This window comes from Poromitra crassiceps (assembly GCF_964638095.1).
Source record: "Poromitra crassiceps genome assembly, chromosome: 21".
NCBI lineage: Eukaryota > Metazoa > Chordata > Actinopteri > Beryciformes > Melamphaidae > Poromitra > Poromitra crassiceps.
The window spans coordinates 5,527,153-5,547,207 of NC_139638.1; the positions used below are offsets into that span (position 1 = coordinate 5,527,153).

At 45.5% G+C, this 20,055-nt stretch overlaps 1 protein-coding gene and 1 pseudogene across 2 annotated transcripts; both read left to right on the plus strand.

Annotated features, from left to right (window-relative positions):
• Window positions 1–245: 245 nt before the first annotated feature.
• On the plus strand, window positions 246–12,740 carry LOC310795216 (extracellular calcium-sensing receptor-like; the record flags this gene model as incomplete). Its single annotated transcript, XM_083657281.1, has 7 exons — window positions 246–478; window positions 676–973; window positions 1,320–2,114; window positions 2,293–2,520; window positions 8,253–8,376; window positions 10,991–11,178; window positions 12,015–12,740. 7 exons carry the CDS (start codon window positions 246–248, stop codon window positions 12,738–12,740), a joined length of 2,592 nt encoding a protein of 863 aa, XP_083513407.1.
• Window positions 12,741–13,856: 1,116 nt separating this feature from the next.
• On the plus strand, window positions 13,857–19,339 carry LOC310795217 (extracellular calcium-sensing receptor-like; annotated as a pseudogene). Its single transcript has 7 exons — window positions 13,857–13,863; window positions 14,204–14,411; window positions 14,601–14,898; window positions 15,195–15,985; window positions 16,165–16,392; window positions 16,971–17,094; window positions 18,438–19,339. The product of its transcript is annotated as an extracellular calcium-sensing receptor-like (transcript).
• Window positions 19,340–20,055: the final 716 nt, after the last annotated feature.

Here is a 20,055-nt window from a genome sequence, read left to right on the forward strand (position 1 = left end):
GCATAACCGGTAGTAGTCCTTATCAATGCTCTCCAAAACACATCCTACAGGAGAACATAAAACTGTTATTCTTTGCAATTCTTTTAAAATCAATGCTAAAACATTTTAGGGTAAAATATTGACACGAGTAACTGGTGATCTGCAGATGATGTAAGTGACTGGGAACTGAGAGAGCAGGTCACGTGGGGGCTGGGTTTACCTAGGCTATATATTCACATCACTCTTGGTGTCTAACAGTCTTTAGTATGATGTCCACCCAAAGGTGGACAGAGCAGGGTTGGGCCCTTCTGCAGCTTCTGCTGGTGGCATCTCTCTCTGGGGCTGAGGAGCCGGTGTGTCAGCAGAGAGGGGAGCCGGAGATCCCCCAGCTGTCTAAGAATGGGGACATTATTTTGGGTGGAATCTTCTCTTTCCACAGGAGCTGGAAAGGCAGACAGGAAACCTACATGTACAGACCACCGCCACTGCACTGCACAAGGTAATTCACAATGTTAGCTGTTTGACAGAAGTAAGATAGAACATTAGAAGAGTTGGGTAGATATACAAAATGGATACAAAAAAAATCATGTTGAATTGTGAAATAAGAAATGTTTGCTCATTTAATTTAAATTGTAATTTTGTTTCATTCCAAGGACTGTTATATAACACCAACTATTTATAATGGTTTGGGTCAAGTTTGAATTTCGCAGGGTTCCAGTTTGCTCAGGCTATGCTCTTTGCCATTGAGGAGATTAACAACAGCACAGACTTGCTGCCTGGCATCTTTCTGGGCTACAAGATCTATGATGAATGTGGCTCACTTGCAAGGGGAGTCAGTGTGACACTGGCCTTGGCTAACGGTAATGAGGATATATCCACAGCCTCCGAGGCACCCTGCACCAGACCGGCCCAAGTGCAGGCTATTATAGGACCGGCCTCCTCCTCTCCTTCCATGGCTGTATCCACCGTCATTGGACCTTTTCATATCCCATTGGTGGGTAGTCTGTCTGTCTGTCTGTCTGTCTTTCTATCTTTCTTTCTTTTTTAAACAAATGTATCATGTACTGTAATGACCTTTTGATTTATTTATTTGGATCCCCATTATAGCCACTACCAAGGTAGCGACTACTCTTCCTGGGGTCCAGACAGTTGGCCACAGTTTGATCTATTTTGTTTTCTTTTGCCGCTAATACAGTAATTATTACAGTATACTGCCATTTGTCTGACAGCTCACAGTAAAGGCAGTTTTAAGAGAATCACTGCTAATGTGCTCTATGTTTTCCTGTGTAGATTGAATTTGCATCCTCATCTTTGGAATATCATTCCTTTCTACTCCCTAGATCAGCCACTTTGCCACCTGTGCTTGTCTCAGTGACAAAGTCCGGTACCCTTCCTTCCTCAGAACAATACCCAGTGACTTCTACCAGAGCAGAGCTCTGGCCCAGTTGGTCAAGCATTTTGGCTGGACTTGGGTCGGGGCAATTAGGAGCAATAATGATTATGGCAATAACGGTATGGCCATATTCACACAGGCGGCCCAACAGCTGGGCATCTGTCTAGAATACTCTCTATCAGTATTTAGAACAGATCCACCAGAAAAATTACAGGCAATAATTGACATTATCAAAGCTTCCACTTCCCAGGTGATTGTCGCTTTCCTCTCCCACATGGATATGGAAATACTAATACATGAGATGGCCTCCCACAATCTGACTGGGTACCAGTGGGTAGGCACTGAAAGCTGGATCATTGATTATCACACTGCAACTATGAATGGACACCACATCCTGGATGGTGCTATAGGGCTGTCCATCACCAGGGCCCATGTCACAGGCATGAGAGAGTTCATGTTGGATGTAAAATCACTAAATTCATCTAGTCATGAATTGTTCACAGAATTCTGGGAGACAATGTTTGATTGTAGGTTCAAGCAGACGAAGGGCTCAGAAGGGAATCAGAGATACTGTACAGGCTCTGAAGATGTGTCTGGGCAGCAACACATTTTCACTGATATGTCACTCATGCCCATCTTTAACAATGTCTATAAAGGAGTGTATGCTGTGGCTCACGCACTACATAGTATTCTTGGCTGTAAAGACGTATGTGGCAATAAGGTACAGCCAGATCCATTCATGGTGAGTTGAACACTGAAGGCTGAATGATAGTTCATCATTATGTGCTTTACATGAACAGTTTTTTTTTGCCTTTTTTACAGTATTGTTAAATAAATTGTTGCATGTCCATCATTCTGCAGAGCTAATACGAGGTGGTTTACATTTAATGGAATAAGTAAAGTAATATCTATCTACTTAGATTTTGCAGCACATAAAAAAGGTTCAATTCAAGACAAAGGAGGGGGAGGACGTTTACTTTGATGAGAATGGAGACCCAGCAGCAAAGTATGAAATCATAAACTGGCAACCAAACAAAAATGGCAGTGTGGAGTTTGCCACCTTTGGTCTTTACGATGCATCTTTACCTGCAGAAAAACAGCTGAATCTGCACACTGAGTCCTTAATTTGGGCACAGAACTCAGAAAAGGTTAATACCGTATGATCATTTATGGATTGTTAAAGTCGTGCTGAAATGGGATTCCCATGGTCTGTGATTCCTTATCATGACTTATTTTGACGGAAACAGGGTAGAGAAGCGGGGCATAAGTGTAGGAGTTTGATTTCACCATTGGAAAGTGGGTGTGTTTGTGACTGGAGTTGATGAGACTGAATGGGGCGGTGCGAGCATTGTGAGGCGAGTGATCTGTGCCTTGGAGCAGTGCGAGACAGCAACTGTCTGCAAAATAATGTTTTTTTTACCAGACAAATCTGAACGCTACCGGTCACGTTTCAATAACAGTCTATGTACAAACACAATATAATGTATACAGGCCTGTGCACTGCATGTTTGCTGGCTGGTTCACTGCACCAAGCCCCAGAGCAGAGGACCGATGGTTGGCTCTCTCCGGGCCTCCTTCTTCCTGAGGGAGAGTGCTGGCTGCCTGCCTTGAAGCATCCGATGAGTCGAATGCGAGTTAACAAGCCAGTTACATGTCCTTTGCAAAGTATATTAACATTTATGGGCTAGAAAAGTCTGCCGATGTAGGCAGCCATGTTGCCTGCTCAGACTCTTCTCATAGCCATGACGATCGATTGGCAGCTGTCATATCATGATAGTATTGGTTGAAATTGGGTTGAAATTTGATAGTACTACCTGATGTCAGCACACTGTAGATATCGTTATGAATGAACACAGCATGGTTGACTTTTGATGTGAAAAAACAAAAAATATTTTTGTCAGGAAAAAAAAGGTTAGGTCGAAACCTAGCATATGGCCGAAGCGGGAACGCATTGGTGAGCCTACTGTAGCAGCAGCAGCATTGTTAAACATTTTGCTAAATATATTGTAGCGACCCGGGGTTTTGACATGTAATGGGGTGATTCGGTGTTTAGCTAGGAACTGATGTGGGGGGTTGTTCCTGGGGGGAACGGGGTGTAAGTGGCACTTCCTGTCTGGGCATGAGGTCAGTCTGAATATGTGGGGAAGGTGAGTGGACGTATGTGAAGCTAGGAGCGTAGCCGAGTTGGCTAAGAGCTGTGAAGCTATGAGTGTGAGCCGTGAATAAAAGCCTGTACCAACTATAAGTCTCCAGTTCCTGGACGAATACCTGAATCGTCACATTGGTGTCAGAAGTTAAGCGGGAAGTATTGCCTCCGCGTCGGCCGAGAGGGGAGAGAGTGAGAAGGAAAGGTGGAGAAAGTTGGAATTGACGGCTTGAGGGCTCGAGCGACCTAGCGGTAGCAGGCTAGCTGCATGTGCTAGCTGCTAGGAGCACCACGTGCGATGGTGTGCGACGGAGAATGGCCGTCGCTGAACTGGAGGAAAGAGGAGCTGACGACGGTGATCAGCTCGGTGCTTGCGGGCATGGAAGCCCGTTTGTTGAAAGAAGTCAGACGGCTGTTGGAAGCTACGCCTGCCTGGGCAGTGGAGCTGATGCGGACGCTGCGGGAAGTCATGCAGCGTGGGGACTTGTTGAGCACAGAGGTAACGCAGCGTGGGGAACGGCCGGAGGAGCCGCAGAGACTGTGTTGGACTTGTGGGGAACCTGGTCACCTAGCGAGGTGGTGTCGCGGCGGTCCCGGGGGACAGACCAGGTACGCGGAGCAACGGTACTGGGGACGGTCGGGTGTCTGCTGGTCGTGCGGAGCATTTGGGCACCTAGCCAGGGAGTGTCGAGAGGCTGTCGGAGACCAGAGGACAGCGCGAGAGGAGAGACGTGCAGGCGGCGGGCAGGTGAGACTCTGTTGGACTTGCCGTTTGCCTGAGCACTTAGCCAGAGACTGCACTGAGACTGTAGAGGACAGGGGAGAGACACAGGCTGGGGAGGAGGTGAGCGGCCGGGGAGAAGAGAACGTTGTTACGGTCAGGAGAGTGTGGGTTGTGTGTCCAGATGGGCGGGTGTTGCTAACGCCGGAGGAGCCGGCCCAGCCTAGCTGCTCTGCACCCGCGACGGAAGAGGGAGACATCATCATCAGCAACGAGACAATCAGGAGAGCGGGGATCGTGTTGAGCAGCCAGAGGGAAGAGAGAGACATCATCTGCAACGCTGTTACAGTCGGGAGAGCGGCGCTCGTGTCTCCAGGTGAGCGAGAGGGGTTAGTGCCGGAGGAGCCGGCCCAGCCTAGCTGCTCCACACCCCCCACGGTTGCTGCGCAGAAAGCCAAGGTGGAGATCGCTGCCGGTGGTGTTCCCCCTGCTGTCCTGAAAACGCCGCCCCCTGGGGGAGGGGGACGGGAGGACGAGCGAGTGCAAGAGGTGGACGAAGACGAGGAGTACTGTTTAGAGGTTGACCCGACAGACGAGGACAGGCACATCACGGATGTCAAAATGGGTGAGTGGATACGCAAACAGGCGGAGGACGCGGATATCAGTCCGATGCTCGCGTGGGTGGCGGCCGGACGCCGGCCCCCTGTGGAGGAGATTCACCTGTGTTCCGGTGCCACGAAGGGACTGTGGAACATGTTTACGGACCTGCGTCTGGGTGAAGATGTGCTTTTGGAGAGGAAAGGAAGGCACGGGATGAGGGGGTTCCAGACGGTTGTGCCCAGGTGCCTGCGGAAATTGGTGTTGCAGTGGGCGCACAGGGGCCGCAGCGGTAAGGATCATGACGGGCCTGAGAAGATGCTCTGCGATGTTCGTAAACTTTTCTACTGGGGCAAACACAAGGAGGATGTGCGGAGCTACTGCAGTGCGTGCGATGGCTGTGGGACACAGGGGGGGGACCGAAGAGAGTCACCCTGCAGAGGACTGACCCCACTGGGGGTTGAGAGGGACTAGTGTGCTTCAGGTGGGACAGAAGCTTTGAAAGGGGGGATGGAAATGGTGGTGGTCGAAAGGAAGGTAAAAGGGAAAAAGAAATAATGGAAAAGGAATAATGTAAATGTTGGGGTTATTGTTGAATTGGAATGTGTGTAAAAAAAGAAGAGAAATAATGTAAATGGGTCGGGTTGGAGTTGAATTTAAATGTTGGTGAAAAGAGGGAAAATGTGACGGGTTGAATGGGAATGTTGTTGAGGGGAATGTTAATTGAAGTGTGATAATGTGAAGTAAGGAAATGATGGTGGTGGTGGAACGAAGAGTTAAGTGGTGTGTTAAAAAAAGAAGGGACTATTTGAATGGGAATGGAATTTGATGTGGTGACGGAAAAAAAGTGTTGGTGTGTTTTGGTACAGGGGGATGTGTGGTTTGTGGGTGCCAGCGTGGGAGCTGGCTATGTCGGGAGGTGATAATGTAGCAACCCAGGGTTTTGACATGTAATGGGGTGATTCGGTGTTTAGCTAGGAACTGATGTGGGGGGGTTGTTCCTGGGGGGAACGGGGTGTAAGTGGCACTTCCTGTCTGGGCATGAGGTCAGTCTGAATATGTGGGGAAGATGAGTGGACGTATGTGAAGCTAGGAGCGTAGCCGAGTTGGCTAAGAGCTGTGAAGCTATGAGTGTGAGCCGTGAATAAAAGCCTGTACCAACTATAAGTCTCCTGTTCCTGGACGAATACCTGAATCGTCACAATATAATTAGAGATTTTCCTTTTCTCTTTTTTGTGCTGCAGATTTCTACTTCTACTTGAAATACACCTGTAGATTACTGTCAAAAGTGCCACAACTGGCAATTGTCAGACCATACATTCATCTTATTTTGAAAAAAGAAAAAAAAACATTGACAGTAAGTCTTGTCCTGAGACCAGCTACCATTTAGATACTGAGAAGAACATTCTCAATGTTATTATTGTCATAGAGAAACATAATTTGTAGGGTATAGCTTGGTTTAAATGCTTAATTAATTGTTTTTAATGGGCAAAATAATAATTTCTCAGTGGCTTCTGTGTGTGCTGTACTTGTGCAAAATCATTATTTTACTTTGAAAATCATCCACCGGAAAACATATATTCGCTAGCGGTATATAGTTTGACGCTGGTTCAATGGTTGCTGTAAACTAACCTCGCGTCACCAGGCTCTTCTCGGCGAGAAAGAGCCTGGCCTCCGTTCACAATTGATTTTGTCACCCTGCATGGTTCCGGCCTCACCTGACATTGCCAGATGGACGGGTTAGCTTCACATTACGTTTCACTAAACCAGTCCATCTGGCAATGCAGTAATCCAACCCGTTGACGGAGGCGGGCACTTTTTCCAAGCTACTTGGCAGGTGATTGGATGACCCATCTGTCTATCACCGCTGGTGTGTGTTAACTTCAACCAATCAGATCGCCATGCCTCTGACGTCACGTTTGCGACCGGAGGAAGGTGGCTGTGCCTGTAAGAGTGATTGAGTCCTCACCGTCCTCATCGTCGTAAAGTCGCCTTCGAAGCATGACGTTCGATTATAATGAACTAGTTGTGTGGCTTAGCCTTCCCAAATGTTGAGGGTCGTTTTTTAGAATTTAATATATAGAATTGGGAACGTAACATTCAATTTCATTCAGACTTCCTGTCACTTCCGCGGCGGCAGCGATGTTGATGAGTGAAAAGAACTACAAAGAACATGTGCGTCACACAGAAAGCCCGCCTAAGGCTGCCGCTGATTCGTCGAGCCGGCCATGGTTCGGGTTTCTCAGCCAATCATCTTAACTGCCTGTGCATGACAAGATGGATTACGTCGAGAGAATAAATTCTCTTTTGATCTCGCAAGGTTAGCCATCTTGCATGCAAGGTTAGTTCCGGCCCGCCCTAGACAGGAAGTAACAGCGTCAACTTTTACGTTAACTTGACAATTAGACACAACGCATCAGAACGGCAAACAACAAAACAAAAGATGGACGTACCGAACAAAGTTTTTGAAGAAGTTCTTGTAGAAACATTGCGGATTCACAATCTCACATCTTTTAAGCCAATACAGAAGCTTTGCATCAGACAATTAATCGAGGAAAGAGACGTCAAGCTAACGGCAACAAAGACGTTTTTTGGTGCACTTCCTTCTGGTGTTCATTCTGGTTCTGTGGTTTACGCCCCCATGACAAAAAGTGGGGTGAAAGGTGCCCAGACTACTGTAAACATCTCGGCATCGTTCAGCAGCATGTTGAAACGCTGTTTCTCTGCTCTCTGGCCTGCTGTTTTCAGTACACTCCTGCATCGGACAGACAGACACCGCCGTTTACATGTCTCGGTGGCTGTCATGCGCGCATGCACTTACATAGTATTTACTCGTTAGATTAGCTGTCCAGTTAGCTTCTCTGTCTGTTTTCCACTTCACTGGTGGTAGCTCAAACAATGAGGTAGAAAATGGGTGTTTACTTCGACGTGCAAGCCAAACACTGCGGACTGACTGGCTGTTGTCATGTGCGAAGTAACAAGAACAAATTTAAGAGCTTTCTAAACAAAATGCAATACTTTTAAGGCAGCAATCTCTCGCACCCAAGTTTGCTGCCGTTTGCCAGGCATTTGTGATTGGCTTAGAGTACCGCAGCATCCCACCCAAAGGCTGAAAGGCTTCCTTGGATTGGTGTGCAGCAGATGTCACTGAACAGAAGTGGTTCCTAAATTGGTGAATGATCCTTCAGGACAAAGCCAGATGTAGGGTCGACGCTCAGCAGCATGCATTGCTAAATAGGGGCACTGTACAACCAGGGATGTGATCTGAAATAGTTAAAGTCCTTTTTCATTTCAGTTCGACTTTAACTTGCGGGATTATTGTATGGAAATGTCAATTTCATCAGAATTCCAAATGGTGACTTGTAAACACAACAGCATATCAAAGTGTATCTCATACTGCTTTTTTGTTCATGCAGGTGCCTGTGTCAGTGTGCAGTGAGACATGTCCCCCAGGAACAAGTAAGGTCCTCCAGAAAGGAAAGCCGGTCTGCTGCTATGACTGTATACCATGTGCAGAGGGAGAAATCAGCAACACCACAGGTACTAGAGTATTATTTTAACTAGAAACAGAGCACGCTCTTTCTAGCCCTGTGCCTCGTCCTCATCCTCCTTCCCGGGGATCATGTCTATGTTCCCCGGGTTCTATGTTCCCCGGGTTCTATATTCCCCGTTTTTCACTAACCCTAAACCTAACCTCCCCCAGACCCTAACCCAAAACCTAACCTCTCCCACCCCCCACGCCTAAACCTAACCTCCCCCAGACCCTAACCCAAAACCTAACCTCTCCCAGGGAACATAGTGGGGAACATAGGACCCTATTTGGGAAAAGCGGGGAACATAGGACCCGGGGAACATAGGACCCGGGGAACATAGGGATGACCCCCCTTCCCGTCCTTCTCCTCACTGCCCATTTCTACCGTTCGGCTCACATACCCGGCTTGGATGCTGAGCAGCCTCACCCTCCTTCTCTCGTTGGTTTGCCGTCGAGGTCTTGCCCACTTCGCTACTCGCCTGGCCTCGCGCTCGCCCAGCCCCGCGGGCTCACATACGGAGCTCGCCTGCTGCTCAGCCTTGCCCGCTACGCGGCCTTACCTGCTCAACTGGCCTGCGCTTTGTGCAAGTGCAGTTGGGCAATTGTGCGCCACGCCGTCACTCCCTCTCCAATTATAGTGTGGTGAGATGGATCAGAGGATAACACCTGTAAATTCAATATCAGCAATCAAATAAATATTCAGATATAATATTAGTATTTATATTTTTATATACACAGTACAAGTACAATTCATAGTAAAAAGTGAGTTCATCATCAGAGCATTTGAATATCCAATTTGGGAGTACTGTGAAGTGCATGATTGGAAGTTGGAAACCCTTATTACTGTTTTGCTTGCATCTGTGTTTACCCTGCCTTCTCGACACAAAATGCCCCCGTGAAAAGGGTCTGTTGGGACAGTGCCACCTAAATTTGCTGTGCCCAAATTTAGATACACACATAGTCATAGCGCCACCTACTGGCAACACAAAAAGCGGTTTGTCTTGAGGACCGTTCCTCCGATTGAGTTCAAACTTGGGGAGTGTGCTGCCAGGAACTTGACGGAGTGCGGTACTCAATTGTCGGACACGTGCATAGTCACAATGCCACCTAGTGACAAAACAAATAGCTGTTTATCTAGAGAACGTTCATCTGATCAACTTCAAACTTGGGGAGTGTGCTGCCGGGAACCCGAAGGAGTGGGGTCGCCAATTACAGTTAGACACATAGTCATACCGCCAACTATTGGCAACACAAAATGCGGTTTATCTCAAGAACCATTCATCCATTGAATCGACTTCAACCTTGGGGAGTGAGCTGCTGGGAACCCGACAGAGTGCGATGCCCAATTTCGGACATGCACAGAGTCATAGCGCTACCTACTGGAACACAAAAAGTGATTAATCTTGAGAACGTTCATCCGATCTACTTCTAACTTGGGGAGTGTGCTGTACAGTGCCAAATTCTGTACAATTAGGGACACATGCATAGTCATAGCACCACCTACTTGCAACACAAAAAACTCTTTATCTCAAGAACCGTTCATCCGATCGACTTCCAACTTGGGGTGGGCTGCTGGGATCCCGACAAAGTTTTGGACACACGCAGTCATAGCACCACCTACTGGCAACACAAAAAGCGATTTCTCTTGAGAACTGTTCATCTGATCGACTTCAAACTTGTGCGCTGACGGGAACCTGGTGGAATACAGTGCCAAATTCTGTGCGATTCTGGAAGCATTTGCAAATTGCGAGAGCCAACCCATCTGTTTTAAGAGACTATTCGAACTCCGCCTCTCTACGACCTTCCTATCCCAGCTACGGTCCCTTTACCCCAGCCCCGCCCCGTTCCCTTCCACCACCAGTGGGCAAGCTCTGAGGTTTTCCCACAATCAGAATCAGAATCAGAATCAGAAAGACTTTATGATACTCAATGATGCGGAAGTAACCCTGAAAGCTGTAATTCCGCGAATGGCCACTTGAGGCAGGACACAGAAGTCCCATCATTCCCGTTCACCCCCATGTTAAAATTACCCACTTTGTAACAGTGATTAAGCATTTTTACAGCCTGGACCGAAACACGGTTTTGGTCTATATAGATCATTTCCCCTTTTCATAACAACTGTACATTTCTTATGAGTCGCCCGTTTGGAGTAAGATAGATATAAAAGGGGGTGATTGACAGGTCACCTGTCCAGTGATTGCGCAGCTTGCTGATCATGGACCAATATTAGGCGGAGCTGCGGCTCTGGGATACCCCATCTCACGTGAGCTGCCGCGCAAGGACCCCAAGATGGCAACAGACAACACTTTCCTGCAAAACGTAAATCCCAAAAATAGTGGATGGGTTTGTCCATATTATTAGGTCAGTGCCCACCACCCACATCCCCATAGCCACTCCCCCTATGCACCCGTCAAACCCCGACTCAACTACCTACATCCCTCCTCGCTATGCCCCCTATTCCCTAGCCCCGCCCCGGCGCCCCCTTCACTAAATGTCTATGATTGACTGAGTGAGTGTCTTGACGTTGGCATCTTCTGACCCTGGCTTGGCCTGCTGCCACTGCTGTGGGAAAATAAGGGAGCGACTAGGAAATCTAACATCTGTTTTGATTTTAACTTGTAGATTCCATCACCTGTGTGCGATGCCATCCTGAATTCTGGTCAAATGAGAGAAGAGATGACTGTGAAAAGAAGGACACAGAGTTTCTATCATATGAAGAGGTTATGGGGGCACTGCTCGCGACGGCGTCCCTGTTAGGAACTTGCATGACTGCTATCGTGGCTTTTATTTTCTTCAGATACAGGAACAGCCCCTAATGGCCCAATTCCACCGCAGCTAGTAGCGCGGTCCCGCTCCGCTCGACTCGATAAATGGTCTCATCCCACCGGTATAAACCGGGCCAGCCCGGTTAGATTTGAGGCTGAGTCGTGCTACTTTTGGTCCCTGCCTCGTCGGGGTACTTCGGGCTGGCGAGTAGGTCCCAAATGGTGACGTAAAACTCTGATGGCTACTGATTGGTCAGAGAGAATCGTGTTTACTCTGTCTACTGACTGTCAATGCAATGCTGGCGGCTGCATACCAGTTTAGTGGTCTTACCTTATCTTCTGTTATGTATATTTCCATCAGTATTTTGTGTCGCTGCCTTCACCTCCGGTGAAATAAAATCGTGGCGGGTGTTCAATTGTCTGAGAAAAAAGTCCGCTGCTCGCTCAGGGAGCTCTGTAGCTGAGTGGAGGCTGCAGCGCTCCGCTAGGCCGCAGCGGGTTTTTGGAAGCCCCGGTCTTGCCTGGTGAGAGGCTGCGGGGTAGGCTTCACTCTGTTGCGCCTCTCCCGTCCCCGCACAGCGCAGCATGCCTGTGATATCATTCTCTTGGCCGATTGTCACATTTGCCCATGTACACTGTAGGTCATTTAGAGGCACCAGTATTTCATAAACAGTTTAAAAGTTCTGTGGATGGATTTAATTGTAACGTTATGTTATAGCCGAAGGACAGATATGCGGTCGCTATTTTTAGACGACCAGCTGTGGGCGGGGGTGGGTGGGGGCCGATCGAGCGCCGGTCGAAGCAAAACATCCATCGAGTAGAGACGAGTGGAGCCGAGTGGGGACGAGCTGTGCAGGGCTGTTAAGTGTGGTGGGATTGAGCCAATAGTGAAGGCCAACAACTCTGAGCTGAGCTTCCTGCTGCTCTTCTCCCTGTCTCTGTGTTTCCTGTGTTCTCTGACCTTCATCGGCCAGCCCTCTGAGTGGTCCTGCATGCTGCGACACACAGCATTTGGGATCACCTTTGTCCTCTGCATGTCTTGTGTGCTGGGGAAAACTATGGTGGTGTTACTGGCCTTCAGGGCTACACTTCCAGGGAGTAATATCATGAAATGGTTCGGCCCTGCTCAGCAGAGACTCAGTGTTCTGGCGTTCACTCTCATACAGGTCCTGATTTGCATACTTTGGCTAACTATCTCTCCTCCTTTTCCTTTCAAGAATGTTAAACACTTTAAAGACAAAATCATCCTAGAATGTGCATTAGGCTCAGCTGTAGGCTTCTGGGCTGTGTTGGGGTATATAGGAGTCCTGGCTATGTTATGTTTCTTTCTAGCTTTTTTGGCTCGGAAACTGCCTGATAATTTCAATGAAGCAAAATTTATCACCTTCAGCATGTTGATATTCTGTGCGGTTTGGATCACCTTTATCCCTGCCTATGTCAGCTCTCCAGGGAAGTTCAGTGTTGCTGTGGAGATATTTGCAATTCTGGCCTCCAGTTTTGCACTTCTAATCTGTATTTTTATTCCAAAATGTTACATAATCTTATTGAAGCCAGAAAAGAATACAAAAAAGAACATGATGGGTAAAATGCCATCAAAATCATCATGACGACTGAATATAATAGGCATCGTAGAATGACAAGAACCTGTTTCAATAAAAACACATTTCTTTCATAATTGCAATATGGTAATATTATAAATAATGGTAGTTACTGTCATTGACATTAATTCCAATCATTAAAGAGATAGTCAGCACTTTTTCCCACTTAATCAATGTATATGGGAATTTAGTAGTGTTGTTGAATGATCCAGGTAAAAATCCTGACATTTAGTGCAAATTTGATTTTTGTCTGGGTAAACAAAGGGGAAATTTAATGTAGCAGTTAACATTTTGAATTTCTCACTCTTCCTATGTGCTAAACAGGTGGGGTATGTGACATTGGTGCTTTGTTTCACCACCAAACCCTCACCTCTCACCCACCAACACCCCTCTGTACACTGTGTTGTTGTTGAGGTTCATTTGTCAGAATGATCTGACACTTGGATCAGAATGTCAGCCATTGAGCCATTACTATAGTTTGTTCATTCGCAAATTCATTCGCAAATTGAAGTTTCTTGGGGACAATAAATTATTGTATTTATTGTATTGTAGTTTCTTTTTTCTTCTTCTTTTTTTAATTTTTACTATTTGATATGACAAATGTCTGGTGTCTATAGTCTCCTGAGGTTTTGAGAGTTCAAACCCCCTTGTTTTTGAAGGTTTATAAGAGCCATGCCCTGAGTTTACCTGTTTAGCCTGGCCTTCACAGCAGAGCAGAGCTAGGACCAAAAGGAGCAGCTTCACCAACCACTTTACGGATCGCTGTGCACTTTACGGATCGCTGTGCACTTTACGGATCGCTGTGCACTTTACGGATCGCTGTGCACTTTACCGATCGCTGTGCACTTTACCGATTGCTGTGCACTTTAATGCTACCTTGCACATTATCGGTCATTGTGTGCCACAAACAAGGTCCTTGATGTTTTATTTAGCCTTTTATTTATTTTAACTATAGGCATGTAACATTTAACATGCTACTTGTGTTGTTTCTTGTCAATGTTCTTATTTGTATGTCTATATGCTGCAACTCAATTTGCCCTTTGGGACACTAATAAACTTGAACTTGAACTTGATGGCATCCCAGCAAGCACAGAGAGCCCGATAGGGTCCAGATCAAGTCATATCATGACTAGTCAGATCTGGCCCAAATGATAACCCTATTTCAACAAATATTTCAAAGAGACAAATACTGTGCCAATGAAATTTCCACGAGGATAACTAAATGGTTGTAATCGAGGTCAAATCACATATTTTTCTGTCTGGTGAGACAGTAATTTTGTAAGATGTAATAAGATTTGTAATGGAAAAATGACTAAAATGCTTTGTTGATTCTTCAATTAATGAGTTGCTCGTTTAAAATGTATATTAGGAGGATTTTATTCCAAAAGTTCCACTGTGCGCACAGAGGGTCACACTCCCAGTAAAGATAGTCAGGAGTGTGCCATGAGCAAAGGCATGACAAAGGTGGACAGAGCAGGGTTGGGCCCTTCTGCAGCTGCTGCTGGTGGCATCTCTCTCTGGGGCTGAGGAGCCAGTGTGTCGGCAGAGAGGGGAGCCGGAGATCCCCCAGCTGTCTAAGAATGGGGACATTATTTTGGGTGGAATCTTCTCTTTCCACAGCAGCTGGAAAGGCAGACAGGACACCTACATGTACAGACCACCGCCACTGCAGTGCACAAGGTAAATCACAATGTAGCAAGCTGCTTGACATAAGTACTGTAAGATAGAAGATTAGAAGAGCTGGGTCGATATATAAATGGATTAAAAAAGGGTTCTTAAGAAATGTTTGCTCATATAGTTTCACATTTAATGTTGTATCATTTTAAGGACATACTGGCTATAACACCAATGATTTATAACTTGGTAAAGTTTGAATTTCAGAGCGTTCCAGTTTGCTCAGGCTATGCTCTTTGCCATTGAGGAGATTAACAACAGCACAGCCTTGCTGCCTGGCATCTTTCTGGGCTACAAGATCTATGATGAATGTGGCTCCATTGCAAGGGGAGTCAGGGTGGCACTGGCCTTGGCTAACGGTAATGAGGATATATCCACAGCCTCCAAGGCACCCTGCACCAGACCGGCCCAAGTGCAGGCCATTATAGGAGAGACCTCCTCCTCTCCTTCCATGGCGATATCCACTGTCATTGGACCTTTTCATATCCCATTGGTGGGTAGGCTTTTTTCGTTTTCTTTCTTTTTGCTTTTATTTTATTTTATTTTATTTTATTTTATTTTATTTTATTTATTTATTTTACAAATATACAATCATGTACTCTACTGAACCTTGGCCAGTTTGATAAATTTTTCTCTCTCGATAATACAGTAATTATTACAGTATACTGCAATTTGTCTGACTGCTCACAGTAAAGACAGTTAGAATTACTGCTAATGTGCTCTATGTTTTCCTGTGTAGATTTAATTTGCATCCTCATCTTTGGAATATCATTCATTTCTACTCCCTAGATCAGCCACTTTGCCACCTGTGCTTGTCTCAGTGACAAATCCGGTACCCTTCCTTCCTCAGAACAATACCCAGTGACTTCTACCAGAGCAGAGCTCTGGCCCAGTTGGTCAAGCACTTTGGCTAGACTTGGGTCGGAGCAATTAGGAGCAATAATGATTATGGCAATAACGGTATGGCCATATTCACAGAGACGGCCCAACAGCTGGGCATCTGTCTAGAGTACTCTGTATCCTTCTTTAGAACAGATCCACCAGAAGAATTACAGGCAATAATTGACATTATCAAAGCTTCTACTTCACAGGTGATTGTCGCTTTCCTCTCCCACATGGATTTGGAAGTAATACATGAGATGGCCCCCCACAACCTGACTGGGTACCAGTGGGTAGGCAGTGAGGGCTGGATCATTGATTCTCACACTGCAACTATGAATGGACACCACATCCTGGATGGTGCTATAGGGCTGTCCATCACCAGGGCCCATGTCACAGGCATGAGAGAGTTCATGTTGGATGTAAAGTCACACAATTCGTCTAGTAATGAATTGTTCACAGAATTCTGGGAGACAATGTTTGATTGTAGGTTCAAGCAGATGAAGGGCTCAGAAGGGAATCAGAGATACTGTACAGGGTCTGAAGATGTATCTGGGCAGCAAAACATTTTCACTGATATGTCACTCATGCCCATCTTTAACAATGCCTATAAAGGAGTGTATGCTGTGGCTCACGCACTACATAGTATTCTTGGCTGTAAAGGCACATGTGGCAATAAGGTACAGCCAGATCCATTCATGGTGAGTTGAACACTGAAGGCTGAATGATAGTTCATCATTATGTGCTTCACATGAACAATTGTTTGTTTTTTGTTTTTTGCTTTTCACAGTATTGTTTAATACATTGTTGCATGTCCATCATTCTGCAGAATGCAAGGTTTACATTTAGGGATATGAAGTAAAGTAATATATCTACTTAGATTTTGCAGCACATAAAAAAGGTTCAGTTCAAGACAAAGGAGGGGGAGGACGTTCACTTTGATGAGAATGGAGACCCAGCAGCAAAGTATGAAATCATAAACTGGCAGCCGAACGAAAATGACAGTGTGGAGTTTGTCACAGTTGGTCTTTACGACGCATCTTTACCTGCAGAAAAACAACTAACTCTGCACACTGAGTCCTTAATTTGGGCACAGAACTCAGAACAGGTTAATACCATATGGATTGTTAACTTACAGGATTATTGTATCGTAATGTCGATTTGATCAGAATTCCAAATGGTTTGGGAATTGGCCCTAGCAAGATACACTCCTCTTCTCTATGGGGTCCTTTCCTTTCCTTTTTTGAGAAACCTGAGACTGTCATCTCTGAGTAACCGCTCGTAACATAATTTTACATATTTACTTTATTCTTATTTATTATCTTTTTTATTTATTTGTTGTTCTTTTTCTGTTTTTGTTTTGTATATCTTTGTTTTGTCTTAGGTCTGTGGGGTTTTATCTATTAATTTATTTGTTTATCTCTCTGTGTGTAATTTCCAGACTGTATATTCAACCTCCCTGGTCAATATCTTTTGTATGTGGCCATGTGTCTGGGATTTATGTATTGTGCTTGTCAGTGGGATGCCTGGGGTTGGGTTAACATGGGGGGGATGCATACTGTATTTGGAATGTTCTACACATTGTCATCCAATAAACAAACCTTGGAAAGAAAGAATTCCAAATTGTGGCTTGTAATGACAACAGCATATCAAAATGTATCTCATACTGCTTTTTTCTTCATGCAGGTGCCTGTGTCAGTGTGCAGTGAGACCTGTCCCCCAGGAACACGCAAAGTTCTCCAGAAAGGAAACCCGGTCTGCTGCTATGATTGTATACCATGTGCAGAAGGAGAAATCAGCAACACCACAGGTACTCTATTATTATTATTAATGGATCAGAGTACAATGCCTGTAAATTCAATTTCAGCAATCAAATAAATATTGAAATGATACCAGTATTTATGTGTACAATTCCTAGTAAATTTTTTTTAGTACATCATCAGTGCATTTGAATATCAAATTTGGGAGTAGAAGTCTCAGTGATAGCGTCACCTACTGGCAACACAAAAATTGGTTTACCTCGAGAACCTGCTGCTGGGGAACCAAGAAAGTGCAGTGTAGAATTTTGTGCATTTCAACCAATCAGAATATGGCTTTCACGTTTCTCGAGAACCGTTCGTCCAATCGACTTCAAATTTGGGGGGTGTGCTGCTGGGGGCCCAACAGAGTGCAGTGCCGAATTCCGGGATCAGTTTGGTCGCACCCAAAAAAAGTGCACCCATAGTGCAACGTCTCCAGAGACTCCAGCCTAGAAATGAGCACGAGAAGCATGCGCTAATTTCTGTAATAATCTCTGTAATAGTTGTCTTTTACAGTTGTTGTGGCTTCAGAATCAATAGATTATCAAGAACCAGTCAATCAGGAAAGGGGGATTGATAACAAGAAAAGTCCTTATGATTATCATGGTATTGATTTCAACCATATTATCGTCCTGCCCTATTTTTGTTAGCCCTCCCTGGACAAAAAAAACACCAGCCACCACTGCTGGCTACAGTGTCTTTTCCGCAGCCCCACACCCTTACGTGACCCCTCTCCACCCCCTCCACATCCCCTCCCCATCTTCACATCCCCCCAGCCACCCCTCGAACCCTAGTTTCTCAAGCCAGTCTATCTCTTCCACAATCTTCGAATACTCCAGAGACAGTCTGATACATGTGACAAAACCGATGCTGGTGATTGGAGAAATTTGCGGATGTGCCTGTCTTCAGCGGATGTCCCATGTTATTCTGTTTTGAGAGACCGGAGGAAGTTTGATGCTATTCTATGAAGTACAGATGGGTATATTCGGAAGCATTTGCAAATTGCAGGAGCCAACACATCTGTTTTAAGACACTACTCAAAATCCTGACTGTCTACGACCTTCCTATCCCTAGCTATGGTCCCTTTTCCCTAGCCACGCACCTTACCTCCCACCACCCACATCCCCATAGCCACTGCCCTTACCCACCCGTCGAACCCCGACTCCACGACCTACCTATCCCTCGCGACGCCCCCTATTCCCTAGCCCCACCCCTTCGCTAAATGTCTATGAGTGACTGAGTGAGTGTACTGACTTTGGCATCTTCTTACCCCGGCTTGGCCTGCTGCCACCGCCGTGGGAAATTTAGGGAGCGACTCAGGAAATCTAACATCTGTTTTGATTTTAACTTGTAGATTCCATCACCTGTGTGCGATGCCATCCTGAATTCTGGTCAAATGAGAGAAGACATGACTGTGAAAAGAAAGACACAGAGTTTCTATCATATGAAGAGATTATGGGGGCACTGCTCACGACAGCGTCCCTGTTAGGAACTTGCATGACTGCTATTGTGGCTTTTATTTTCTTCAGATACAGGAACAGCCCCATAGTCAAGGCCAATAACTCTGAACTGAGATTCCTGCTGCTCTTCTCCCTGGCTCTGTGTTTCCTGTGTTCTCTGACCTTCATCGGCCCGCCCTCTGAGTGGTCCTGCATGCTGCGACACACAGCATTTGGGATCACCTTTGTCCTCTGCATGTCTTGTGTGCTGGGGAAAACTATGGTGGTGTTACTGGCCTTCAGGGCTACACTTCCAGGCAGTAATATCATGAAGTGGTTCGGCCCTGCTCAGCAGAGACTCAGTGTTCTGGCTTTCACTCTCATACAGGTCCTGATTTGCATACTTTGGCTAACTATCTCTCCTCCTTTTCCTTTCAAGAATTTTAAACACTTTAAAGACAAAATCATCCTAGAATGTGCATTAGGCTCAGCTGTAGGCTTCTGGGCTGTGTTGGGGTATATAGGAGTCCTGGCTATGTTATGTTTCTTTCTAGCTTTTTTGGCTCGGAAACTGCCTGATAATTTCAATGAAGCCAAATTTATCACCTTCAGCATGCTGATATTCTGTGCAGTTTGGATCACCTTTATCCCTGCCTATGTCAGCTCTCCAGGAAAGTTCAGTGTTGCTGTGGAGATATTTGCAATTCTGGCCTCCAGTTTTGCACTGCTAATCTGTATTTTTATTCCAAAATGTTACATAATCTTAATGAAGCCAGAAAAGAATACAAAAAAGAACATGATGAGTAAAATGCCATAAAAATCATCATGACAAGTGAATATAATAGGCATCGTAGAATGACAATAACCTGTTTCAATAAAAACACATTTCATTCATAATTGCAATAGGGTACTATTATAAATAATGGTAGTTACTGTCATTGACATGAATTCCAATCATTAAAGAGATAGTCAGCACTTTCCCCACGTAATCAATGTATATGGGAATTTAGTAGTGTTGTTGACTAATCCAGGTCAAAATCCTGACATTTAGTGCAAATTTGAGGAATTTAGGGGTCTGGGTTTGATTCTGTCTGCGTAAACAAAGGGGAAATTGAATGTAGCAGTTAAAATTTAGAATTTCTCACTTTGCTAAACGGGTGGGGTATGTGACGGTGGTGGTTTGTGTCACCCCAAACCTTCACCCCCCACCCACCTCGCCCACCAACGCCCCTCTGTACAGGTTGTTGTTGAGGTTCATTTCTCAGACTGGCAAACTAGCTCTTGCAAACCCAATGCCTTTTTTTCTTCTTCTTAATTTTATTGAAGAACAATGATCTGACACTTGAATCGGAATGTCAGCCATTGAGCCATTACTATAGTTTGTTCATTCGCAAATTCATTCTGAAATTGAAGTTTCTTTGGGACAATAAATTATTGTATTTATTGTATTGTACTATTTTATATGACAAAAACAACTCTGGTGTCTATAGTCTCCTGAGGTTTTGAGAGTTTAAACCCCCTTGTTTTTGAAGA